Consider the following 27,829-nt stretch of genomic DNA (forward strand, 5'->3'; position numbering starts at 1 on the left):
GTCCAGTAAAATGACATTAGCAGGATAAATGACAAAATTTAACCAAAGTCTGTTTCTGTCGTTTGCAACCAAGAAAGTGGCTAGTACATCAATGGCACAATGTTGGGTCCAAGCAGAGTTCCTTGCATTTAGTAATGCAAGTTTCCATTTATTAAGCATTCATAAACCTTAGACTGTGGTATTCTACTGAATGCTAATTTTTACAAACCTGGAGTGTTACCACCCCCCATTACAGAGATTAAAATTTTTGATTCAGAGAGATTAAGGGATTTTTCCAAGACAGTTCAACTAGTAAGTGGTGAAGCAGTGAGCCGAATTTATCTTTATGACTTGATGCATTTTAATCACAATGCTTCTCAGACAACTATTTTTCCAAGAAACCATTACATATTCATTCATTCTGTCATGAAAAGGCTAGAAAGAAACTTTACCTAAGTCCAAGGTTAGAAGGCTTGACGCCACTGCATGACTCAGCAGGCACGGTCATTGCCCCCAGTTCCTACTTCCTTAAAGAAATTGTTGGTTTGATCTCCCATTAAAAAGTTTACAGCTTTCATATTATTTGGCACCAATAAAAAATGATTCAGAGTATCATTTCTTCAAAAAAAGACATAAGCAAAGAAAATAAAGCCCCCATTCTATATCATTCCCAATAGAATTAGGCCATATGTAATATCCACCACATGTAGAATCTCAGCTATTTTATAATTGTGGAATATTCCATCGACCAGATGTACAGTGCTCGGGTTTTCTCTTTCAGTGTCAGTGGAATCTGGCTTTCCTGCCTCTCACACAAATCTCAACACTGTGATTTATGTTCCTGAACAAATTAGACTTAATTTAAGAGCACATCATCAGCAACAGGTATAATAATCTTGGCAGAATATTTATTTTAATTAATTGCTTTCTGCTTAACATAGATAGAAGGATGCTGATGCCATTTACCCTATAAGGATTAGTGCCTTTGTGTAATTAATTTTTTTTCTTTCCCCTAGAACTTAAAGTCTCATCAGTTTTAAGTTACAAAGGCATTGGTTTACTTCCTATTTAATCATAACAATCTAACTTCTACGGTTCATATATGAAATTTGTGAAAGAAAAATGGATTTTAACCACACTCTACCATTCAAAAAAAATTTTTTTTTACACCATTCTAGATTCCTGTTCCCCTAACACAGGCCCTATTGGATTCCATGGAGGTCAGAGTTGTAACTGTTTTGGGGCTTAGATGGCTGAAAAACCCTCACCTCTATAAGCCTGGCAGGTGGGTAGGGAGGGTGGCAAATACCTGAGTGACTTTATAACAATGTTTTTCTTCCCTGTGTAACTGAGTATCAGCTTCGCTATTATTTATACTTCGATGGGGCAAAAAGAAAACAAAAATTTCTTCCATTCTACAAAGGTTTCACACTAATTGTCAAAGGCGTCTCGCAGTAAGTGGTAGAAAACACAACTACTACTAAATAGACTCCATGTTCTCAAACCTTACCCCTCTGATGTTATTCATATAAATGATTTGACAGTCTTCCCAAAGAAGAGTTAGAAACAGCTAATGCTAAACCTAAGTATGGTTTCCAGGCACAGGGAATTCTCATACTAAACTCGTGTTATATAATCATTAAAATTTAAAATTCTATTATAAATCTTCTCAGAGATAAAATTGCAACGTTAAGTCTTTACCCTAAATAGTCCTTTATATTCTAACAAAGTAGTCGCTTGTCTTTCAAAATGCTACAGGAAAATTTAAGCCTTTCCTACCTAAAGGCAATTGTAAGTTTATCATACATTCTGTACAAATTCAACAACAAGAATGGTAACTGAAACACCTTCCTTATATTGGTACTGAATCTCAGGAAGCAATGAGAATCAATGTTAAAAACAGCATAAAACCATTGTGTATAATCAAACAGTCAATTCTGATGAAATAAAACCATTTAGTTAGGTTTTCACAATATAAAATAGATTAAGTAGCACTGAAATGACACAAATTTGGCATCATGATTAACTTTATTTGTCACTCTTTATAGACATTGGTCCACTTCCACATGAAAAGCAGGAATTATCCACTTCCACATAATACTCTATAGAATGAAGTTGTACCACAAACCATATATACTTACGGGGGAAGGTTACTGAAATAAAAATATTTTATATTCATGCCCCAAAGTATCCCCCAAAGATTTGCTCTTGTATGTATAATTACAAGCATCTATACTCCCCAAAGCTAGTTTCTTCTTAGATCAACATCATAGTCTTAATATCCACACCAGACCATACGGATCACCAAACTTTCAGAAGAGGTTGAAAAATAGCTATCCCCTGTCAATCAGAACACAGTTCCAAAACGATGCGATTGTGTAAGCACACCCATATTTTAGGGCTGCTCTAGGTTAAAAACCTTTTCTCTTGTTTCAGAGATATTTACATCACATTAAGACATTTACAAACGGTTTATAGCCTACAACTGCCCAAGTATGATTTTCACCTATCCCTTGTAAGGAAGTTAAGCATCCTTAAGTTTCTCTAATAAGTTCAGTGCAGTTTTTCAACATAAATAACACAAACTAATCTAAATGTCTTACATTTATTTCAGTGCACATTTCCCAATATTAGATGGAATGAAATTATATTATTAAATGGTTATATCATAATATTCGAGCATATTATGGACTCTTTATCACACAATTTGATTCACATCAATACTATAATTCACTCTAAGAAAGTCACAGGCACACACAAAATAGAGAACAAAATTTGCTTTTTTATAAATTTAAAGTACACTATCTACTTTAAACCACTGAAAGATTTATTCTAACAAAACGGCAAATTTCCAAACCCCTTTTCTAAGTCTGGTGTAAGGAAAGTTCAATCCATTCGAATCTTCTGGTTTGTCATCCTATAAATGATGCTATCATATCCAGGATCCATGTTCCAAATATTGTAAGAGGTGATAATCACAGCCAAGGCCAAGGCGATCATTATCCAAAGTACCAGGTTGAAAACCACCGAATACTCAAAATTATAGTTATATGCAAGGTTATAGGGACTTGGTGAGTTCTTCTACAATCAAGAAAAGAAAAAAAGAAAATCAAGAGGGAAGAATTTTAAGATACCAAATTATTCCAGTTTGGTAGCTATGATTCATTTATCTAACAAGCATTTATTTATTCATAAGTGGCATAAGAGTTACTTAACACGAGGAGAAACCAAGAAGGGGAGCCTTCATGGCGAAGACACACTGCTGACGAAAGTATATACTGGTCCAACTGCTTGGGAAAATGTGGTTCAATACCTAATAAAGTTGAAGGTGTATCTATCTGGTGATCGAGCAAGTCCATACCCCGGGAAGAACGTCTATATGTGCACTAAGAGACGGGTACAAGAATGTCCATCAAGAGAATGGATAACTGTGGCATGTCCATACCATGGAATATAGAGCAGTAAAATGATGGTGCCATAGCTATGTCCATCAGCTTGCACAAATCTTAAAAACAATACTGAGCAAAGAACACAGGAAAATACATAGAGTATGATTCCATTTATATGAAATTCAAACGCAGGCAAATCCAAACATTGTTTAAGGACAAATACAGAAGTAGTCAAACCGTAAAGAAAAGCAAGGGAATGACTAACATAATATCCAGGACAGCAATTACTGCTGGGTGGGGAGGACAGAGGGATAAAACTGGGGAGCTTCAAAGCAACCAGTGTTCTCTTTCTTAAGCTATATGATGGGTATACAGTGTTAGGATGATTTTATTCTTTAAATTAACTAGTACTAAATTTTACATAAGGAGCCCTAGTGGTGCAACAGTTAAGTGCTCAGTTGCTAACCAAAATGTTGGCGGTGCGAACCCATCAGCCGCTCTGTGGGCAAAAGACGTGGCCGTCTGCTTCTGTAAAGATTGCAGCCTTGGAAACCCGATGGGGCGGCTCTATTCTGTCCTATAGGGTCGCTATGAGTCAGAATTGCCTTGACAGCACACAACAACAACAAATCTTATACACTTATGTATAATCCACTTAAAATAAAAATTAAGAGGATAACAAATGACGCTTCAATCACATCTTAGATCTGAGTTGATACCTGCCAGGCCTTGGTGGGTGGGGGTGATTCCAGGCCTATGCAAAGGCGTTGTTTGGGAAATGGATTCATTTGGGCTAGAGAACAAAAAAGTCGGACAGAAGCAGGCGATGAAGCTAGAGGCAGGGACGCTCTGGAGACTCTGCCCTTGTGCCTACAGGCAATGAGAAGCACTGACAACTTTCAGGTAGGAAGCGAGTGACATGATCAGATTTGTCTTAAAAAGATAACTTTGAAGACTGTGTGTAGGATGGCCTTGAGAAGTGCAAGCTGGGAAGCAGGAAGACCAGCAGAGTGAAGTGGGAGAGATGTGGGCACGGTGTCTGGCAGGGAGGTCAGAGAAGAGAATGTAAATGTTCTACTGGTCCCTACTGTCCCAGCACCCGGCGTGAGGACTGGGCAGTGATTTCGACTGGAGGCAAGGACAAGGACACAGACACGTGCAGTTTCATGCGGCGAGCACAGAGTTGAGGCAAGCATTAAGGGAAGTTCACCCCTGAAGGCCTCATTTTTTGTGAACAGGTTTTCCCCTACCCTTTCTAAGTGTACAAGTCAATGAACTTTTATATTTTTAGAGTAGTGTAGTCATGAGCACAATCTAATTTTAGAAGATTTCCATCACCCTAACAAGAACCCTCATGCTGAGGGCCTCTTTTTGTGGGTGAAGTAGGTGAAACTGTCAGCGCAGAGTTAAGGGGGCAGAACCTGGATCAATGAGAGTAATGAAAGCTGACAACAGGCCAGGAATCAGAGACCAGAGGAACAGGCAGGATGGTATTTCAAGGAATGTTCGCTAGCAGCCTCCCTTCCTGAAGTATGTCTCTCATGTTTAACAGAAAATATATCTTAGCTTTTAGATTACAGATGCAAAGACGGCACTGGGGTTTTTTGGGTTATGCAAAGTGTTAATTCACTACCTTGTAGTTAAAGAAAATCCAATGACATTACCGGATTCTTGCTCCTCATTACACATATATTTGAGAAACCTTCTGATAAATTAACTTATCCATTAAAGCAGCTGATTCACAAATTCAGACTAACTCCCCAGGAAACACAAAATAATTCAGCTCTGCAAAACTGGTTTGTCAAAAAAACTCCCAAAACAAGGGTACTGTGTTCAAACTGGTACATTTCTCTGGAGTCACATCACGAACAACTGGCAGGCCTAACTTGGACAATGTTGAAAGAATTTAGTGTTTAAGATAAAAGTCTCCAAATTCAAATCGGCCTTTATATTAAAAAAAAAATAGTACTTTGTTCCTTTTTCTTGTTTGGCTCCTCTTTTGTTTCTTTAATTATTTTAAACCATTATTTTATGGCTTATTCCCATTTTCTATTATTTAAAGCTCTTGCGGGCTACTTCTGCTGTTTGAGCTTGAGCTAACGCACATTCATGGCAGATTGGCTCCACCTGTGCTTTGCAAGTTTTTGTGTTTGGGGAGACTGTGGGAGTCCCTCTTCACTTTGGATTTTGCTAAAGGTGTGTCCTGCCAGAGAGCTTTTACATTTAAGTCTGCTCGGCACCACAGAGGTCACCAGCCTGGGACCAGGTTTTATGTTCACTTCTGGGCCTGGGGCTTCTGGGAACTTGCAGGTAATATCAATTTGAGCCCCAAACCCACCTGAAGGTAGCTCTGTGGTTAAGAATTCCTTGGCAGCCATCCCCCCTTCCAACACATACCCCGACACACCCAGAGCCCAAGCTTCCTTTGTCTCCCTTTGCTGGTGGGCCAACGGTTTTCTGCTCTACACTCTCAGGGCACGGCCCTTTCAAGGTCACCAGCTTTGTAAGGTGGTATCATTTCCAACTCCCCACTTCAACGAGCTGAAGGTTGCACTTCCAGTCTCTTGGTAACCAAACTGGCAGATGTCCCTCAGGGAGTCCGCTTACTAGAGTTTTTAGGTTCCTCTTTTTTATGTGCTCCTTAAGAATTTCCCAGATGTTAATAGGAGAAACGATGTGCAGAGGGGAGAGGGAGTATAAGGCAACTCTCTGCGCTTTCTGCACAATTTTTCTGTAAACCTAAAACTGCTCTTCAAAACTCTATTAAAATTTTTTCCCTTACTTTCTTGAGAGCTGAACTATGCACTCAAAAAGGTGTTTGTTATTTTGTATCCAGTATTTCTAGATGCTCTGTGGTAGGAAAATTTTGGGGTCGTCTAGCCTGCCACGCTATCCTAAACAGAGTTCCTTTTACTCCAGTTCAATTTAGAATGAAACCATCTCAAACCAGTCATCTCTGGATTATCTGGAACAGGTGTTATCTTTGACCTTCCCCCCCCCCCAAGTTCCACAGTGCTATCAGTAAAACTGAGCAGGCTGCAAATGGGTGCAAAGGGGAGTGCGTATATACAGAGTCCACAAAAGGAATCAACATTGCTGACACCCTGATTTTGGACTTCTAGTCTCCAGAATTGTAAAGGAATGAATTTGGTTCCTTAGGCAAAACAAAAAAAACAATGTATATAAATGACTGGTACCTGACAGCAAGTGATCAAAGCCAACCATAAACAACGTTCTTGGCCACACAATGTTTTAAAGCATTTACACCACTGCTCTTTTTCATAACCCCTGGGATATGCTGAAGCTACTTATATGTATGCTTGCATGTACACACACACACACACACACACACACACACACACAAAGTGTTTTACCGTGGCCTATGACCCTGCAAATGCTTAAAATCAAAGCAAGATCCATACCAGAAAAGTGTAGAGGTAGATAAAATTATAAAAAGGCGTACACAGAGGATTCTAGAAAATGAGGGACTGTGCCACAAAGACAATGTACTTCCTATCTGAATTCTCTCATCAGCTTTGACAGATTTACTTTTATCCCTAACTGGAATTCTTGCATTACCTGGTTACAAGGCCAAAGAAGAACTGAGTATCACTGGCAAATACACCTGGGACTTATTCATTTATTCTATGTGAATAAGAAACCAATGTTTTAATTGTAGTTGTCTTTCAGATTTTCTGATGGCTTGTTCATGTCATCCATGGGTAATACAGGATTTAGTGTTTTGTTTTGTTTTTAAGTTAATTTAACAATTTTAAAGCAGGATCTAAAAATGTACTCACCGTACGTTTTGCCTCGAGGATAGTCCTTGTCTTTCTCACAAGGGATGTGTCGAATGATTTGACGGTCACCAACTCTACCACTGCATTTCCACCATAAAGATTATACATGTCATCTGCAAACTGAAAATTGATTGATTAACATTATCATGAATCTCAAATCCAGACTGATTAAATTATGTGTAAAGCTTCAGTGCGGCTACAAGAACACCACGCCGTTACCTACCGGCTCATGAAATACACTATGCCTTAAAACAGACATGTCTTAAAAGTAATGATTGCATTAAAATATTCAGAAAAGTGTCAGCCTTCAACTTATATTCAAATGTTCAAAAAGAATTACTGTAAGAAGAAACTGAATTTTAGGCATATACACTGGGGGAAGGGCAATGAAATCTTCCTAAGGAATTTCTGGTTAATCACAAACATCTACCAAGACTTAAATATGGAGCCACACTGAAGAGTTTTAGGTGAATAAATTTAAGGGCAGAGAAAACTAGCATTTATTATGCATCTACCCAGTGCCTGGCACTGTGCTAGGTGTTTTACTTAGATTATCTCATTTAATTCTTAAAGAACCTCAATAAAATTTAATTTTAAAATGATTCAGCACATAGGCACTGCCATACTTGCCGATGCGAACGTAAGTTAGACCATCCTTTCCAGAGAACAATTTGGCAGTACATGGTAAAACATTTTAAAAAATGATTTCTAAATTGTAAATTACACTTTTAAGAAGGCTGCTTACTAAAGTTCAGGGCTGACAACCAGGGCATGACCACCGAGTTTGACAGTGGACAAACCTGTTTTTGTCCATCCCTCTTAAGATGGAGGGGGAGGAAGGGCTGGGGAGCCTTGGTGAGCTTTAGTTCTCGGCCATATGAAGTAATTAAATAAAGAAACCTCACCAGTGGAGAGCTAAAACTCTCTGAAAAGACTACGGAAAAGCCCTTCCAAACTTTTGTCTCACTGCTCACTAACTCAGTCTGGCAAAGACAGAGGGAGTCTGTTTCTCCTGATGTTTGGCCAATACAATAAGCACTCTACGAATAACCAAGCATTTCCCAGTCTTCCGATTCCCACAAAAATCTAGGTTTAAGTGAGCTGCTCCAGCCACCAACGAAAGCACGTGCAGCGGCAACCCCATGCAGACGCTGGCCACCAAGGCTCTCTACTCCCTCAGCATTCCTGCTAGGGGAGCCTTCAGCTCAGCACAATGAATGCCACAAATCAATAAAGGCATAAAACCATATTTTTATGAAGTCGAAAGTTATTAAAGACTCAAAGGAAGAAAGAGTTAATAAAGAATTCGCTGTCTTCAAAAAAAAAATTATCCAGGGCTTAAAAATCATAATTCTGTCTTAACAGGGTTATCATATGACCTAGAAATTCCACTCCTAGGTATATAGTCAAGACAAGTAAAAACGTGTTCACAAAAAAACTTGTACACGAATGTCCGCAGCAGTGTTATTCATAATAGCCTACAAGTGGAAACAACCCAAAAGTCCATCTGATGAATGAATAAGCAAACTGTGGTATGTACATATAAAAACCAAAAACCCATTGCCGTCGAGTCGATTCCAACTCACAGCGACCCTATAGGACAGAGTAGAACTGCCCTACAGGGTTTCCAAGGAGTGGCTGGTGGATTCGAACTAACAACCTTTTGGTTAGCAGCCGATCTCTTAACCACTGCTCCTGTATATACATATAACAGGAATATTATTTAGCCATAAAAAAGGAATGAGGCACTGATACATGCTACAACATGGACAAACCTTGAAAACATTATGCTAACTGAAAGAAGACAGACACACAAAAAAGCCACATATTTCATGATCCCGTTTATAAAAAATGTCCAGACAAGGCAAATCCATAGAGATAGAAAGCAGATTAGTGGTGGCCAAGGGCTGGGTGTGAGTGTGTGTGTGTGCACGGAACGGGGAATGACGTTAACAAATAGAGTTTCTTTTTGGAGTGGCAAAAATGTTCTAAAATTGGATTGTGGCAATGATTGTACAACTCTGGTCACTGAATTGTACACTTTGAATGAGTGAAATGTATGTGAATTACAGACGTGTCTTTGCTGGAGGGCAATTTGATAATATGTACCAAAAGCCTTAAACTGTTCACATCCTCTTACCCAATAACCTCCTTGTCGAAGTTTACCCCGAAGAAATATTCAGAGCTGAAAATAATGATTTGTGTACCAGGATGGTCATTACAGTAAAATTTATTATAGTAAAATGTTAAAAAATACCTAAAGGACCAAAAAAAAAAAAGTGGTTTGAGTAAATAAAGTATGGTATATCCATTCATTAAGGAGCCCTGGTGGTGCTGGGCTGCTAACCAAAAGGTCAATGGTTCGAATCCACCAGCTGCTCTACGGGAGAACAATGTGGCAGTCTGCTTTGGTAAAGATTACAGCCTTGGAAATGCTATGGGGCAGGGTCCTATAGGGTCGCTATGAGTCAGAATTCAGGCAAGGGATTTGGGGTTTTTGTTTATATCCATTCATTAATATTTATTGCCTTCATTAAAGAGTCCAGTTAAGAAAAAAATACAGTACTGGAAAGTAATCATACAATGTTTTCATGTTAAACAAAAAAACACTTACGATGCGAGAGTTACCAATTGCTAATGCTCCCCCTCCTAGCATTGTTGTTGGTGTTAGCTGCCACCCAGTGGACTCTGACTCATGGCGACCCCATGTGTGCAGACTAGAACTGCTCCATAGGGTTTTCAAGGCTGTGGCCTTTCAGAAGCAGATCGCCAGGCCTGTCTTCTGAGGCACCTCTGGGTGGGTTCGCTTCACCATTTGTGCCACCCGTGGCCCTTCTCCCAGCAGTAGGAAGAGATATCCCAACATACCCCTTTCATTCCATCCTCGGCCACCAAAACGAGAGGACCCTCAAAGAAGGCGAGTAAGACTTCAATCAACAATGTTTCACAATGTAGATTCTTCCACTAAGAGGCTAAAAGTGAAATGGTCATACTCCAACTTCTCATTCCATGTTGATAATTTACCTTTTGCAGAGTCTCAACAAGGATCCTAGAAGCATCTCTGAATTGTTCAGAGTCTTCCCCATAACGTTTTCCAATTTCATCCAAACCTGCCAGCTCCAGTGAATATAAATCAGGAGAATGATCCTTGGCTAGATGCTTATGTCGAGACAACTTAGGAGAAACAAAAGGTAGTGAATAAAGATGTCAAACACAGCCAGGTGAAATTTCGTGCTTAACTAGACTAGGCTGAACAGAACCACACCAGCGTGCCACAACGCACGAATAGGCTAAAACGGTGGCAAACTGAACTTGTTTAAATGGGAGTTTTGGATAAAATGAATCCAACAAAAACCTCATTTTTACAGTTACAGGACTCCCTAAATATATTTTTTTAATTCCTCCACTTTAAAAACTCAGACATGGGCCAGATTATGAAAGAACAGTTGGTTGGACCAGTTTGATCCCAGGAGAGCGTGAGCCATCAGTGCCGAGAGAGTGGACACCTCCCACATGACCTCCCAGGCCTCCAGTACTCTGCCTCCTGACTCCCGGAACCAGTTGTTGTTGTTGCTAGTTGCTGCTGAGTCAATTCCAACTCGTGGTGACCCCATATGTGCAGAGTAGAACTGCTCCATAGGGTTTTTAAGGCTGTGACCTTCTGGAAGCAGATCACCAGGCTTGTCTCCTGAGGTGCCTCTGGGGGGGTTCAAACCAGCAACCTTTTGGCAAGTAGTCAAGTGCTCAACTGTTTGTACCACCCAGGGACTCCCCCAGAACCAATACCCACTGAAAAAGTTTGAGAAACAACTTCAGAAGATAGTAAACAGGCAAGTTCTTTTATTTGAGTCACAAGGATGATTTAAAAATAAAAATTATTCACCAAAAACATACCCTTCAGACAGATTTATTCCTTTCTTTGATGACCTGACATTATTAGCCTGAAGCTGTTATTTCCATTTTAGGCCCCAGGATATAAAAAAAATTAAGTCTTCATGTCTGACAGGAAGTCAATGGCCAAGTTAGGACTACGGCCAGGATGTCCCTATTCCCAGGCTTATATTCTTGGGGGATATACTCTCTCTCCTACAAGCAGAAATGTCAAATAATTTAACTATAACATGAGTTCAAAAATTTTCAACAACAATGCTAATTTCTCAGCTTTCATGGGATCATAAACCTAGGGTATACTTAAGCAAACTTTTCAGTTGGTTTCACTACCATTCAAAGATTCTCTAGAAATGTCTTCTGGAACCAAAACAAATGGAACTGAAAAATTAGAGCAGCCTACTTACCAAACTGGAAATATCATGTAGCACTTGCAGTTCAGAAAGAAAGAGCAGGTCAACCTTTATAGAGCCAAAAGATTTTAAATATGTATCAGAGATTTGTATTTGCCATTTATCAAGTAAGGCTCTGGATATTACAAATGTTAATCACGTAAGTGAATTTATATAACAATTGTCCTCCATTTGGTAGGTTCGTTTCAACTGAAAATGTAGATAAAACATTGTGTCCTAACAAAAAGTTGACGGCCATTCCTTAGCACTTGCTACAACTCAATAGCTGTATTTTTGAGATAACTATGATAAAGCATTCAAACTCTAACGTGGTTTTCCCTCAGGTCGGCAGGATATTCTGACATAGTGCAATGAGGTCCTGCCAATGGCATGATTTCCTCACTGCCCAGGATCCATAGTAGTTAAAGAGGCAGGACTGCTGCAAAGGTGCTGTGTCGTGCGCGTAGGAGGGTGCATGGGCAGATCCTGAAGCTGAAGGACAGGGGTGGCTCCCTACACTGTACTGTTAAGAGTTATTAGAAAAATGTGGCAAAACATCATCAGTAGCAGTGACGATGGCTCCCATATTATCGGAATCTACGCAGCTCCACTAGCCACCAAGTAGACACTGTGATTTCTGACTTGTCTGGATTAATGGGTGGCAACCCTTGTGCTACAGAGTAATACTATTTACGACAGCTCAACTCCCAAAAAGAGCCAGAGATTCATAAGGAAATTTCACTAAAGAGAAGAATTTACTCCAATAGTAAATTTGCCCAATTTTTCATTTTCTAAAATTTCCAGTTTGCTTAAAGTCAATAGCATAAGCAAAGAGAAATTAGTAATGATATGCATTTATTCATTCAATTAACTGCACTACTTACCTCATTGTTCCTACTCAGAGAACTGAGGGGAAGTGAATTGAGAATGGAGTTTTCTTGAAACAGGCGATTACGGAGCTGTCGCAATGTTACTGCAAGGTCTTCGAAAACTGAGTTTGCCTTCCCCACCATATACACTCTCTGCAAGTAAGAATCCAAAGTTTAAATTACTCACATTCTACAGTTGAATTCCAATATATACCGGTCTGACAGGAATTTTCATAAAGTTAGTTTTAAACTTTTATGAAACGATGACAATTTCTTTTTTAAGCATCTTCAATAAAAACTGGATTACTTACTTCCTCACTAGGAGCCAGCTGCAAAACTACAGGAGTTTCTTCAGAAAATAAGGAATGGATGGAATTTGCAACACTGTCGAGATTAAAAGGAACTGCCTGAAATTTAAAAGTAAGACCTTACTTGTTATCTGAACCAAAGAGAGAAGAAAAATCATTCAGACAGTAGTTAAAAAAAAAAGCAACAGCATTTTCTACCTAAATTCAAAAGACCCAAATCATTTCTAAACAAAGAGCCCTTTTTCAGGCACAGAAGATTAAACAGCCCCCTGGTGGGCCAACAGGCTCATGTCTCCCAATGTGCTAAATGGGAAATCACAATGAGGACACAACACTATTTAGCACAAACCGTCTTTTCTGGTGGTCTTTCGCATATTTTAAGCAATACATCTGATTTCAATATTGATTAAACGTGTTACCCGGAATGTGTATCCCACAAAAAAGTATTAACTTGCATTTAAGAGACAGTCATATAATTGGTGGCTACCAGGGGCGAGTGGGAAGGGGAAATAAAAAAATACTGCTTAAGGTTAGGGTGATGAAAAAATTTGGACACAAATAGTGGTTGCATAATATGGTGAAAGTAAAAATGGCTGAAATGGCAAATGTTTTCTTATACATATTTCACCACAGTAAAAAATTAAAGAAAACAACAAAAAGAGGCTTTTGAAGTATTAAAATTTAACGGAAACAGAAACAGGCCCAATTTTTTGTTTCACATTGTAAAAAATGCTCATTAGCAAGATTTAGGGTTTGTCTTCAGAGACTGAAGTCTCTTGACAAGACGTTTAAGTTATGTCACGAGAACTGTGAAGCCCTTATCTTAGGACCACATCATGGTATTACTACTGAAATAATCAATTACGGTGAGACCTACTTTTTTTCTTAAAATTTTTTAACTAATGTTACATACATATAATAAAAACCCATTGCTGCTGAGTTGATTCCAACTCATAGCGACCTTATAGCACAGAGTAGAACTGCCCCATAGGGTTTCCAAGGAGTGGCTGGTGGATTTGAACTGCTGACCTTTTGGTTAGCAGCTGAGTTCTTAACCACTGGGCCACCAGGGCTCCACACATATAAGAGTGTACAAATCTTGGGGTAGAAGCTCAGTGAATTTTTACAAATAGATACACCCATGGAGCCCAATCCGATTAAGACATACAACATTACAGACACCTTAGAGGCCATCCTACCCCTACTCCCATCCTCCAGGGTAACCAAAATTCTGACTTCTACCCCCACAAATTAGTTTTGCCTTACATTATTTTAAAAAATAAGTTAGGGTAATTTTCCCCCTAAAAAAGTAATTTTGCCCTTGATATTATTATAACAAGCAAGATAGTAGTGTTTTTGATTCAATGGAGATTTCTTACAGTGATTTTCTTTTTAGTAACTCCCTTTACTATTTAAAGGTTCATGTTTATAAGTAGTAAATTAATGCTAACATGGTACAGACAGAAATCAATGTGATTATATAAATCATACTGATGAAATCCCAGCATAAAATTAGGTTTATCATTTTCATAATCCTGTGAAATGAAAGAATTGTTTTCCCCTTACTCAAGATATATATTAATAACTCTTCTCAAAATTCTCTTAAAATTAGTTAATGAGTAACTGAAGAAAGGCAAAGAGAATTTGAACTTGCAAAAGCATACTGTTACCGACTTTCTTTAGTCAACCACACGTCCTTCCCTTTTTGCAATCATAAGTTCACCTCCTCAAGCTCTGGAAGGAATACATGAACATGTAACACAAACTCTGCAGCATCGTTTCACCTAGTGAAATGGCATTTGTGTCAAGAGTTGAAGAATAAAGGTAGGATGTCCCTAGCAATCAAATTGGAGAAGTTAATGAGTCAAAGGAAAATGAGATGACTGTGGTCCAGTACAACGAGATGGTGCCCAGCTACCACCACTAAAAAATGTAGACCAAAACTCTAACTCACCAAAAAAGACCAGGCTTGCTGGCCTGACAATGACTGGAGAAACCCCAAGAGGACTCTTTTAGCTCAATAACAAGTCACTCCCGAGGTTTACCCTTCAGCCAAAGATTAGTCAGGCCCATAAAACAAAGCAAGACTAAAGGGGCACACTAACCCAGGGGCAAGAACCAGAAGGCAGGCGGGGACAGGAAAGCTGGTAAAAGGGAACCCAAGGTCAAGAAGGGAGAGTGTTGACATGCCATGGGGTTGTTACCCAAATGTCATAAAACAGTATGTGTACTAACTGTTTAATGAGAAGCTAGTTTGTTCTGTAAGCCTTCATCTAAAGTATAAAAAAAAACAAGAAAGAAAATGAGATGACTGTGATGGAAAAGAAAAAAAAATATCAACCGTTAGGCTCAAGGTGCCTTAGCTTTTTGGAGGTTCTTGCTTCTCCGCTTTCTCAACTAGGCCCTTAGGCACTTACTTTCCTAGGTCGCCCTCCCTCCTTCCCCCATCATATGTACGTATTATCTTCTTTCCTCAACCATTTGTAAGTTGGAGACATAGTGGCCATTTACTCCTAAGTACCTTGGTAAAAAAAAAAACAAAACTTTTTTTTTCTACCTTGGTATATATTTCCTAATAATGACCTGCACTAAAATATATATATATATATATTTTCACTTTTTTTTAAGGAAATAATTTGAAACCTACAGGAACGTTGCATGTAATGAGTCACCTGTTGTTAACATTTTGCATCATCTGCTTTAACATTTTGGCATTCTCTATTTCTCATTTAGATTACAAAACTGACATTTTGCTGTATTCAGGTGTTCCTCAGCTTTGGTCCCTTTGGGGTTTGGCCCTCCACTCTTTCGTACAATATTCATCACCAGGATCATGTTAGAGAAGGGGCCTGGCATTGTCACTGCTGTATCCCAGGCCCCAGAATGGTGCCTGACACGAGTAGATACCTGATACATACTGCGGATGCGCTGACATTCTGAGGCCACCATGCTCGCACCCAAGTTAGAATCCGATGTGCCAGCTGGCAGAGGCATGACTGTGCCTGGGTGTTGCAGCCAGCCTGGTCTCTCTGGCAGGGTGTGTGCTGGTGTGGACCACTGTTTGACTGTTATTACAATGTATGAAATGCCAAAACCAAATGGCAAAAAACCCTGAGATTCTGAGAAATGCTTTGGCTTGATAGGAATGGAATCCTCCTGAAAATGGTAGGAATCTATAGTTCCTTTCACACATTCTTCTTTTTTCAGTTTCTTTAATGACTTTTTATTTCTTAAATTGAGCTATGACTTACATACCACAGAATTCCCTGTTAAGGTGTACAATTCTGTGGTTTTTAGTACAGTCTCAGAGTTGTGCAACCATCACCACGATCTAATTTGGGAACATTTTCATCACTCCAAAAGAAGCCCTTCAGTTATCATCTCACCCCACCCTCCCTAGCCACCTACCCAGTCCTAGGCAGCCGCGGATCTATTTTCTGTCTCTATGGATTTTCCTATTCTGAATATTTCATATAAATAGAATCATACAATACGTGGCCTTTTGTGCCAGGCTTCTTTCACTCAGCACAATGTTTACAAGGTTCATCCATGTCATGTATGTATCAGTACTTCCCTCCTTTTTATGGCCAAATAATATTCCGCTGTATGTATTTATCCTATTTTGTTTACCCATTCATTAATTGAAAGGCATTTGGGTTGTTTCTACATTTTGGCTGCTATGAACATTTGTGTACAAGTTTTTGCATGAACAGATGTTTTCAATTCATTGCTGAGTCATAAGATAACTCTATGTTTTACTTTTGAGGAACTACCCAACTGCTTTCTACAGCAGCTGTACCATTTTACATTCCCACCAGCAATGGATGAGTGTTCTAATTTCTCCATAGCCTCAACAGCACTTGTTACTGTCCATCTTTTTTATTACGGCCATCCTAGTGGGTATGAAGTGGTCTCTCATTGCGGTTTTAAACCAAAATGCCAGCAGTTCAAATTCACCAGCTGCTCCTATGGGGCAGTTCTGCTCTGTCCTATAGGGTCGCTATGAGTTGGAATTAACTCGACAGCAACGGGTTTGGTTTGGTTTAAAGACTAATGAAGTTAGGCATCTTTTCATATGCTTATTGACCCTTTGTAGGTCTTCTTTGGAGAACTGTTTATTTAAATTCTTTGCCCATTTAAAAAAATTTTTTAAGTAGTTAACTTTTTAATTTTCATTATGCTTTAAGTGAAAGTTCACAAATCCAGTCAGTCTCTTATACAAAACCTTATATACACCTTGCTATATACTCCTGGAAACCCTGGTGGCATAGTGGTTAAGTGCTATGGCTGCTAACCAAGAGTCGACAGTTCAAATCCGCCAGGCGCTCCTTGGAAACTCTATGGGGCAGCTCTACTCTGTCCTATACGGTTGCTATGAGTCAGAATCGACTAGACGGCAGCGGGTTTTATATACTCCTAGTTGCTCTCCCCCTAATAAGACAGCATATTCCTTCTCTCTACCCTGTGTTCCCCGTGTCCATTCAGCCAGCTTCTGTCCCCCTTGGCCTTCACATCTCCCCTCCAGACAGGAGCTGCCCAGATAGGCTCATGTGTCTACTTGATCCAAGAAGCCCAATCCTCACCAGTATCATTTTCTGTCTTGTAGTCCAGTCCAATCCCTGTCTGAAGAGTTGGCTTTGAGAATGGTTCCTGTCTTGGGCTAACAGAAGGTCTAGGGACTACGACCTCCGGGTCCTTCCAGTCTCAATCAGACCTTTAAGTCTGGTCTTTTTATGAGATATTTGGGGTCTGCATCCCACTGCTCTTCTGCTCCTTCAGGGATTCTCAGTCATCGGTTGTAGCTGGGCATCATCTAGCTCTTCTGGTCTCAGGCTGATGTAGTCTTTGATTTATGTGGCCCATTCTGACTCTTGGGCACATACTTACCTTGCGTTCACTCTCCTTTGCTCCCGGTGGGTTGAGACCAAATGTTGTATCTTACATGGCCGCTTGCTAGCATTTAAGACCCCAGACGCCACTCTCCAAAATGGGATGCAGAATGTTTTCTTAATAGTTTTTATTATGCCAATTGACCTAGATGTCCCCTGAAACCGTGGTCCCCAAACCCCGCCCCTGCTACGCTGGCCTTCGAAGCCTATGGTTTATTCAGGAAACTTCTTTGCTTTTGGTTTAGTCCAGTTGTGCTGACCTCTCCTGTATTGTGTGTTGTCTTTCCCTTCACCTAAAATAGCTCGTCTACTATCTAATTAGCGAATACCCCTCTCCCTCCCTCCGTCCCCACTCTCATAACCATCAAAGAATATTTTCTTCTCTGTTTAAACTATTTCTTGACTTCTTATAATAGCGATCGCATATAATATTTGTCCTATTGCAACTGACTAATTTCACTCAGCATCTTTGCCCATTTTTAATTGGGTTATTTGTCTTGCTTTTACTTTTAAATGCCATCAGCATATAAAATTCCAAATGGTCAGTTATTTTCCCTCAGTACTTTGCAGATATTACTCTCCTGTCTTCTGGTTTGTAATGGCAATGATGAGATATTCACTACCATTCTACTGGCATTTCTTTGTAGTAATGTCTTTTCCCTCTGATAGCTTTTAAGATTTTGTTTCCTTGATGAGTCTTCAATTTCACTATGTCCAGGTATTGATCTGTCTTTAGCCTAGTGGCTGTTCCGTATGCTTTAAATCTGAGGTGTCATTTTTTTTTTTAATCATTTCCAAACAGTTTTAAGGTATCATTTCATTACTGTTTTCTGATTTAACAGCGTTGTGGTCAGAGAGGGTGGTCTGTATGACACTGATTCGCTATTATCTGTGGAGATTTGTTTTGTGACCTTGTACATGCTCATTTTTTGTAAGCATGCCACGTATGCTTAAAAAATAATCCATACCAGACCACAGGAAAGTCTGAAAAAAATTCCAAAAAATGCAGTATCATACAGACCACAGTCTTACAATGCAATGAAATTAGAAATAAATTAGTTATTTTAAAAGAACTCGCATGTTTGGAAACAACAAAAAATTTCTAAATAACTCATGTGTTAAAGAAAGCCCAGTACGACTATGAAATATTTAGAAATGAATACCAATGAAAGCACCACATATCAAAAATGTCTTATGACTGCCTCTTGGTTTCTATCCCTTCCTTTAACTCTTTTACAATTTTAAGGTATATATTTTGAAATCTCTTTGAGATTGGTTTAGTATCTGTAGTTCTAAGGGGATGAATTCTGTTTGTTGCACTTTCTGTCTCTCTCGTGGCATTTTTTTTCCCTTCAAGTGCTTTGTAAATTTGACTCAGCTTCAATTTTTTACCAAAGGAGCCCTGGGCTGTGGAAGAGTCCCTACGGGGTGGGTCATGTGAATTTGGAGCATGCCACTCTTCACAGTACAAACCTGTAGTTCCTATTTCTCTTAAGGGCCTCTTCTGGTACCCACAGCCAAGGGCAGTAAGCCAGCGCCTCTGTGATGGCCGTGGAGCAACTGGGGTTTTACTAGTCCTCCTTTCAAGAACAACACAGCATTTTACAGCTTTCTGCAGGGAGCATAGCTCCTGCTGATCTCTGTGGCTTCTAAGTTTTCTATTCATACCCAGCACCTGTGTGTATCCCCTTCTTTCTTTCAAAGTTTAGTTGTACATGCAAAAATGTTTTTGCAACATTTTCTCCAGCACTTCTATGTGCATAGAGTGGAAGGAAGGCCTCTCACATCAGCTTAGTCAGCCACATTGACTGAAAGGCCTGTGAAGGAATGAATGGGCCAGCAAAATAGCCTCCAATCTCCTTCTTACACACACTCAAAAAGAGGTAAAATTTAGAAGGTAAGGACACAAGACAAGGGCCAAGAAAATGCCCTCGACTGGTTTCTCTTTCAGTGGTTCTTTTTTTTTTCAAGCCTCTGACTCTTCTGAAAGTGGGGTAATTTCTCCACCTCTTACCTGAGAAAGTCTCTCAACCGTAGGGAACAGACAAGTCTCAATAAATTTACAACCACCAACTTCTTTTTTTAAAAAAATTTTGTTTGTTTTACCTATCAATCAGTACGTTAAAAAAGACAAGAGAAGACAAGTATGCTTAAAAAGCAATTCAATAATGACAGATAACAAGAGAAAATTAAAAAATGTACCCCTTTGATTTTTAAATAATAAATACTCACATTCTCCAAAGGGTAGGAAATGACACTACTTGGGGGTAGGGCCAGTTTGTCCACTCCCTTCACCAGCACCATCACAGTAGCTCGAGGACGGTGGAATAGGTTCCCCACTGCAAGTCCCGGCCAAGAGAGGTCCTAAACATTGAAAAGCATCTCACAGTGCTTAATTTTCCCCTCAAGAAACCACCTCCCCAGTAACATCCAATAAGCAGGGGTTCTGGGATAACACTGGCAATGAAAATTCACAGGGAAGGTAAAAGCTCTATTTTAAGCAGTCGTCGTAATCGCCTAATCAAGGGTGCTGTTTCTACCTTCCCAGTTTTCTTAAAATTCTATGGATTTGGAACCATGAAGTCTAATAATAAGTCATCTCAATCTTTTGTGGGGAAAAAAGCAGGCAAGTAAATGAAAAGTAGGTACTTTTCAAATCCCAAGTTATAACATGTTCTCTTTTTTATATAACCGCGAACATTTTCTTCCCCCTCATCAATTTTTGACCTTATCTACAGCATCATTTTTATCTTTCACAGTAACATAGCAAGGATGTCATTAAAACATTCTCTTTAGACTGTTTTTTATTAAAAAAAATTCCTGCTGAAAATAACTCTCATTGGTTTACTAATAATTATTTCTAAAGGTTACTTTAACTGCCATTTGTAGTCAAATTTCAGTTTGTTAAGAACCAAGGACAAATTTCAACCTTAAATATAAACAACCAATCGTGTTCACTTTGCTTGCCCAAAGAGGCAGCAAGGAGTGCAGAGGCTCCTTAGGTCCCGGCAGCGCAGTAGTTGCTACGCGTAGCTTCTGGTTTCAAGGGCCCTCAGGATCTAGGAGAAAAGCCCTTTTTGGAAACTGATGATATCTAGAGACCACATCCAAAGCACGAAACTTACAAAGTGGGAGAAGCGAAGGATAGGAGGACAGCAAGCTGCCCTTCCTTTCTCCTAGCCCTTAGCTTCAGAGCTGTCATACTGATGGGACATACACCCCCTCTGCCACAATCACTGTAAGCAGCCAGTTGCTACAACAGGTTATAACCTAATTCTAGGAAACCAAGGCCCTGGGCTGCCCCCGCAGCTACCCACACTATTTTCTTAACCTCAGGCAAAATGCATATACATTTTATCATTCATAATTAATCTATCACCTGTACTGGAAAAAAAAATCAAACCATACATTCTAGTAATAGCAGGATGGATACATTTTCTTTACCTACAAAAACTTCATTACTCTGAATAAATTATTACATAAACATAATGATTTACAATTATTTGGTTTCAGAAGCCAGCCTTGAAGCACGTATCCAAAATCTCCACAATTTACAAACGAGCTCTTCTACTTTTGTAATCTGTACCAAATGTACCTACGCTTGCTTGTTGCTTTCTTGGGCTATTAGAAAAAAATCAACAAAAATGGTCTTAGAAGCAGCTCCAAATATATACATTGTTCATAAATACACATACTTCTTTCACCGAGAAGCCCATGGACAATGCAGCCACATCCGGGATTCGCTCTCCTGGTATAGGCCAGTTTCCTTCTCGGAAAACAACAGACCCTGGTGATCTTAATATACTAAACTCGTTCCCCAACACACCTGAGAAGAAAAGAGATTAGTAAATGAAATATCAGCATAAGTCTTTTGCATCCACCTTGAAAATTATTAAGTATAATACATGTTCCCCATTCTCAGTTGACTTAGCATGCTAAGTCATGACTGGACAAAATGGGGCATCCATTCCCTAAACAGCAACACACTTTTTCAAAGTATCTCTCTACCAATTCCATACTAACAAAGTTACAAGTATGAAACTGGATTGGCCTAATGATCTAGACACCTTCCTAGGGATGGCCCTTGAACAGGGGCATGCAGGAGCTGGGCAAGAATTAGAAATGAATGGCATTTCTCCATAATTAAAAAACAAAGCAACCTAGCACAGATTAGAAAGAAAAGAAACTTGAAATACCTAAATTATTTCTACCATCGACCCTCTCTTCAAAATGCAAATTTTCCTTCCTAGAGATAAACTCATAAAATTACTCCTTTACTATAAAATTCTAGCAGATTACTGTATCTTAGGAGGGATCACATCTTCCCTATGTCCTTCAGGCAAACCTAGTGAAAGGAGGCCTGTTGGACAGGAGACACATGTTACCAGTTGGAATATAAAACATTTCAGGCTTTAGAAACAAAGTCCAGGAAACAATACAGTGAAACCTGTGAGAGTCAGAACTCGCGGGACTGCCTTGTTTTTCCTGTTCTCGCAAGTTTTCCACCTTTGACAGGGTGCAGTCACCACTTTTCTATTGCTCTCTATTTACTGGAAAACACTTGAGTTTTTCTTCTCTGACAGGTTTCCACCTTACACAGGTTCCAGCTTTCGCAAGTTTTACTGTATTTCCAGTTGATGTTTCAAGATGGTCAGAAAAGGCATTCTGCAATAAGGTCAACTAGTCTAGGGGTATACAGCCTGGGAATAAAAGATGAAGGATGACAATAAAGGGACTATTTTATAAACTCTCCAAGGTGGAGGAGGGGGTATTTTGCTTCTTCACCTATCACGAGTTAACCCAATGATGTCTAGCTTACACAGGGACAAACCAGCTAATGGAAATTTTTGGGTTCCTATGAAAAAGATTAGCTCCAAGTCCAAAACCAATCTTGGCTACGCCTAGTATGGGAAAATTAGACTTTATAAAGCGTCATTGTTATTCTCCTCACCTAAGGAAAGTACCACTTACACGGTATGGGAAGAAAGCAGGAAGCAACAGTAAATGTTTGGTGTTACAGTGTTAACAGTAAATAAAAGGCCTCAGGATGGTGATGATACAACATGAAGAGTTATGAATTTCAATTCAGTGCAGCCACCAGAGCAGGAATTTCCATATTGTTCTAGCCGAGGGCAGACAAAAAAATTAGCAGAATGGAACAGCCATTTGTAACTGATAGACATTTTGGTTCACTAAAAAAGTAGTACAACTCCAAAGAAAATGGAGCAGCAAGAGACATATTTTTCAAGTACCATATACATTTAAAGAGCCACATTTTGTTATGCACATACCCCTGTTTTGAAATGTTGCCCTACTCACTCAACCTCAGCAAAGCTATACTGCAACTCTGCCCCGACTTTGTAGTTAGACTTAACTTCCATGGCTGCACAATAATTCTTCAGGAGGCTAACCAAAACCAAAACAAACTCATTGCAGTAGAGTCAATTCTGACTCACAGTGAACCTACGGGACAGAGTGGAACGGCCCCCTAGAGTTTCCGAGGAGTGCCTGGTGGATTTGAACTGCCGACCTTTTGGTTAGCAGCTGTAGCTCCTAACCACTACACCACCAGGGTTTCCTTCAGGAGGCTAGAACTTTAGAAAACCTCAAAATCATGGATTCCTGTATTTTGAAAGGTCATCTTGTCCAAACCTCTGCTTAATACTTGCTGAATTAATGAATGAAGTCACCCTTTGCATTTATCACTTTTCCCCTCTCAACTGGCTCTTTTGTTCCAACATAAAAATACACTCAAGGTACTCCCACTCTACAATAAAACCACAAAAAAACCTTCTTTAGCCCTACCAGCCCCCACCAGCTACCAGCTAGAAGGGTAGTCAATCACCATTTGCTTCTCTACTATGGTGACTACCCCACCACATCACTGAGATGACTCACCAAATCCAAAAGACAATGTTCAGCCCTTAATTTATTCAACTTCCCAAAGCACTTAATACTGGCAACCCCCTCCTTTAAAGGTGAGAAAAGGTATTCTACAAGAATAAAGTCAACTAGTCTAGGGGTCTGGGACCTGGGAATAAAAGGGAAAGCCTCTGCCCTGGCTTTCACGAAGTCATGGCCCCTGGTTTTCCTTCTAATCCTTCTGGCTGCTCCTCCTCAGTTTCTTTCCCTAACTGTGCTTTAAAGCAGTGGGACCTAAACTTCTTAAATTTGGACATTGTTTTATGCCTACCTCCATAAAATATAGCTACCTAATTCCTGACACATTGCCTGTCCCAGAATCATGCCTTAATATAGAATGAATAATTTAACCGGTGAATGAATTTGAAAGCAGCCCCAACATACACGTATTTCTTTATAAAGTATACACTTGTACTATAATAATTTATTGCATATTCATAACAGATGATAAAGTACACAAAATAGAAACTTTAAAAAAGAATGTGATCTCTGTGGTATTCTTCCTCCAAATGTATAACCCCAATCTAATCATGAGAAAATTTCAGACAACCTCAAACCGAGGGACATTCTACAAAATACCCGACTATTACTATTCAAAAAAGGATGAGATTTTTAAAAAGATATAAATGGAAGTTCAAGGACATTCTTCTGGCATCCCAATGGACATCTACCATACTCCACTTTGGACTGTATCTGAGGGCTCCATTCTTTTTTTTAATTGTACTTTAGATGAAGGTTTACAGAACTAGCTCCTCATTAAACAGTCAGTACATATATTGTTTTATGACATTGGTTAACAACCTCACGACATGCCAACACTCACCCTTTTTGACCTTGGGTTCCCTATTACCAGCCTTCCTGTCCCCTCCTGCCTTCTAGTCCTTGCCCCTGGGCTGGTGTGCCCATTTAGTCTCATTTTGTTTCGTTTTATGGGCCTGTCTAATCTTTGGCTGAAGGGTAAACCTCAGGAGTGACTTCATTACTGTGCTAAAAGGGTGTCCGGGGGCCATATTCTCAGGCTTTTGCCAGTCTCTGTCAGACCAGTAAGTCTGGTCTTTTTTTGTGAGTTAGAATTTTGTTCAGCATTTTTCTCCAGCTCTGTCCAGACCCTCTATTGTGATCCCTGTCAGAGCAGTCAGTGGTGGTAGCCAGGCACCATCTTGTTTACTGGACTCAGTCTGGTGGAGGCCATGGTAGATGTGGTCCATTAGTCCTTTGGATTAATCTTTCCCTTTTATCTTTAGTTTTCTTCATTCTCCCTTGCTCCTGAAGGGGTGAGTCCAGTGGAGTATATTAGATGGCCACTCACAGGCTTTTGACGCTACTCACCAAAGTAGAATGTATGTTATGGCAATTGACCTAGATATTCCCTGAGACTATGGTCCCCACAGCCGTCAGCCCAGTAATTCGGTCCCTCAGGGAGTTTGGATGTGTCTACGGAGCTTCCATGACCTTGCCTTGTACAAGCTGTGCTGGCTTCCCCAGTATTGTGTACTGTTTTAGTGAAGGCTCCATTCTTGATCCTCACCGGTTTCCTGTTCTACATCTCTCTCCCTGGGTGACCCCATCTACTCCTAAGGCTGTGAACACCAAAGACACCCAGACTTTTCCCTCCAGCCTAGATTTCCCTTGAGCCTTAGATCTACATACACAACACTCAGCTAGGCATTTCCTTCTAAGTCCTACAGGCCTTTCAAACTCAACAGGTTCAAAGCTGAATTCGTCATCTTTCTATCTGCTCCTCCTGTATTCTCTATCTCAAAGGATGACAGCACCTTTCATGCAGTTCCTCAAAGCAGTCATTTTAAATCTTTCCTCAGCACTATAGTTAATTAATCACTGAATTCTGTCCATTTTTTTTTAATCTCCTGAATCTTTTCCCCCCTGTGTCCAGTGTACTTTCTTCAGGCCCTCGCCAGGTTGGCTAGAACTGGCCTCCTCATGACCTATCACGCCACCCTCTTGTCCAGCTTTCCCATCACCTTTTCAAAGGACAGATCTGTTCATTCACCCTTCTGCTTAAACTCCTTCACTCACAGCCCAGGGCCAAAATCCAAAAAATAACAACCAAGGTACTTCACCAGCATTACTTCTGGGATCTTCCCAACTTATACCCTATACATTCCAGCCCTACTCAACTATTTGCTCTTTTGCTCTCACACCTCTGTGTTTTTACACATTTTGTCTAAAATGCCCTTTTTTCCCATCCCAAGCTTTCATATCCATGCCCTATAAGGCACCTCCCCTGGGGGAAAACCCCTCAGTCTCCCCAGTCTGAGCTAGTGGGTAAGTGCCCTTTCCTCTGGGAAGTCCACCACACCATGCTGTGCTCTTCTATGAATGGACGACGGAATCAATCAACAGAAAATCAATGGGTCCTACTTCAGTCCTCTGTGACCAAATGGCCTCCCTTTTCTACACGACATCTTTTCAAATGCCATGTGTTCATCCTTGGTCTTTCCTCCCCAGGCCAAACATCTAAATTTCTTCAAACATTCCTCATGACCTGGTATTCACAACCCTAGTTCCCTTTCTCTGGTCTCACTCTACTTTGGTAATACCATTTTAAAGGCTTTCTGGGCTTCTTCCCCCCTAAAATTGAGAAGTCAGTGCTCTTAAACATGTTTTCCACTAAATCACTAGTCATTGTGGAAAACAATGATAATTTAACCTCATTTGACAAGCAATGCAGTAGCTGACAGGATTCGATTCTTGGTCTATGTGAACTAGACTATCCTAGTAAGGCAAGCACATTCAAACCATACACAGAAACAATTACTGTACTTCAGACCAAAAAGAAAACAAACAAACAAACAAAAACCCTAAACCTCCTGAATCAAAACAATATCAATCCCAATGTTAAAACACGGAGTTTCAATAGATGCTCAGTTAAACCACAGGATCAAAGGGAAGAATTTTAATTTCAAAATTTTAAATTTAAAAAATTACAATAAAAATGTCCCCAAAGTATCCTACCTGGATAAATCAGAATGATTTCTCCAGAGCCCAAAACAGAAACAAAACAAAGAACACTAAAACATTTGTGGAGTATGAAAACAGTGTCGCTATCATTAACACATAAAACCGGGCATTGCCAGGGATTTCAAGAACATCAGTGGTCTATACGCTACGCAGAATTACAGGACGTTCCCAACCTAGCACCTAACACAGCAGACACACAGGCCTCCAAATAGAGACCCTGGGGCTTAAACTGACACACGGGGGAACATTCCTCCAGGTTATTCTCAATGTGGCCTCTTGTTCTCTACCGTCTGCGCACCCAGTTTTAGCCTCACATCACTCCCACGTTCTCGCAGTGATAACATTTCCTGTGCTACAAAACATATAATGGAAAAGGCTTACGCTTTGGAGCCAGCTGACCTGGGTTCAATTTCAGCTGCTATTCACCACCTATGTGATGTTGGGTGATCTATTTAGGTTTTCTCACTGTTAAATGAGAATGATACCCTCTTCCAAGGATAGCCATAATATTAAATGCATTACCACATGATACACAGCTAGAGGCCAAATGTTAATTGACTTCCATTCCCCTTGCTAAGTGTTAGGGAACCTAGATTTTTCCACCCTGAAAGCTACCATTTATGTGACATGTGACCCTAACGACGTGACTCACTTCTTAGTTTCCAAATCCTTAAAACTGGGAACTGAGACAACTACGGAGAGGTACTTTTGTACTCACTTGGAGAAATAATCAGACAAAAACAATGATTTGACCTCAAGTTCTGTATCCTGAAACATATATGGGGAGGGAAAAGGGAGAGGGACTTAACCAGTTATTGATGACAGCCACTAGAAATGAAGACATAAGAGAAATGCAAAGAAATGCAGCAGATGATGACATTTAAGAAGTCTCCCTTCCCTTCTCTGCAGAGGGCCACGATTAAATAATTAAGAATTACATCCCTGTCCTCCAAAAGGCCTCCAGAGCCAGAAGAGGAGGCCGGGGGCGCCACGGGCGGACAGGCCTTCCTCGTAGAGGCCGAGGGTGGAGGCCAGAGGCCGGGTCAGGCACCCCATGCAGCCCCGCCCGGTTCCCGGTCCCCGGCAGCCCGCCACAGGCCGGTTCGGAGAGGAGGCCGCGAGGTGGGCGCCTGAGGCTGGGACGCCGCCGGCTGCCCGCACTGCGGCACCTGCCCACCAGCTGCCCCCTGGCTGTCCCGACCCCGGAGCCCCGCAGCGCCGGGCCTCCCGGAGCGTGCGCCGCCCGCCCCCGGGTCCTCACCGGCCACCAACAAGAACAGGAACACAAGCACAGCCATGGTTCCGGCGGCCGCAGCAGGGCTCAGCAAGACGGGCCGGGCCCGCGGGAAGGGAGCGGTCACTGGACAGTGAGAAAGTGACGCGCTAGTCCCGACTCCCTCCGCCCGCCCTG

General features: G+C 40.4%; 1 protein-coding gene across 1 annotated transcript; it reads right to left on the reverse strand.

Moving 5' to 3' along the window:
- Positions 1-1,994: 1,994 nt before the first annotated feature.
- ATP6AP2 (ATPase H+ transporting accessory protein 2) lies at positions 1,995-27,829 on the reverse strand. Its single transcript, XM_049871344.1, has 9 exons — positions 27,680-27,829; positions 21,210-21,340; positions 19,747-19,878; positions 12,629-12,724; positions 12,333-12,470; positions 11,464-11,517; positions 10,193-10,342; positions 7,169-7,288; positions 1,995-3,060 (listed from the first exon to the last, which is right to left on the reverse strand). Exons 1-9 carry the CDS (start codon positions 27,714-27,716, stop codon positions 2,866-2,868), a joined length of 1,053 nt encoding a protein of 350 aa, XP_049727301.1. The 5' UTR covers positions 27,717-27,829; the 3' UTR covers positions 1,995-2,865.

This window comes from Elephas maximus, chromosome X (genome assembly GCF_024166365.1).
Source record: "Elephas maximus indicus isolate mEleMax1 chromosome X, mEleMax1 primary haplotype, whole genome shotgun sequence".
Classification (NCBI taxonomy): Eukaryota; Metazoa; Chordata; class Mammalia; order Proboscidea; family Elephantidae; genus Elephas; species Elephas maximus.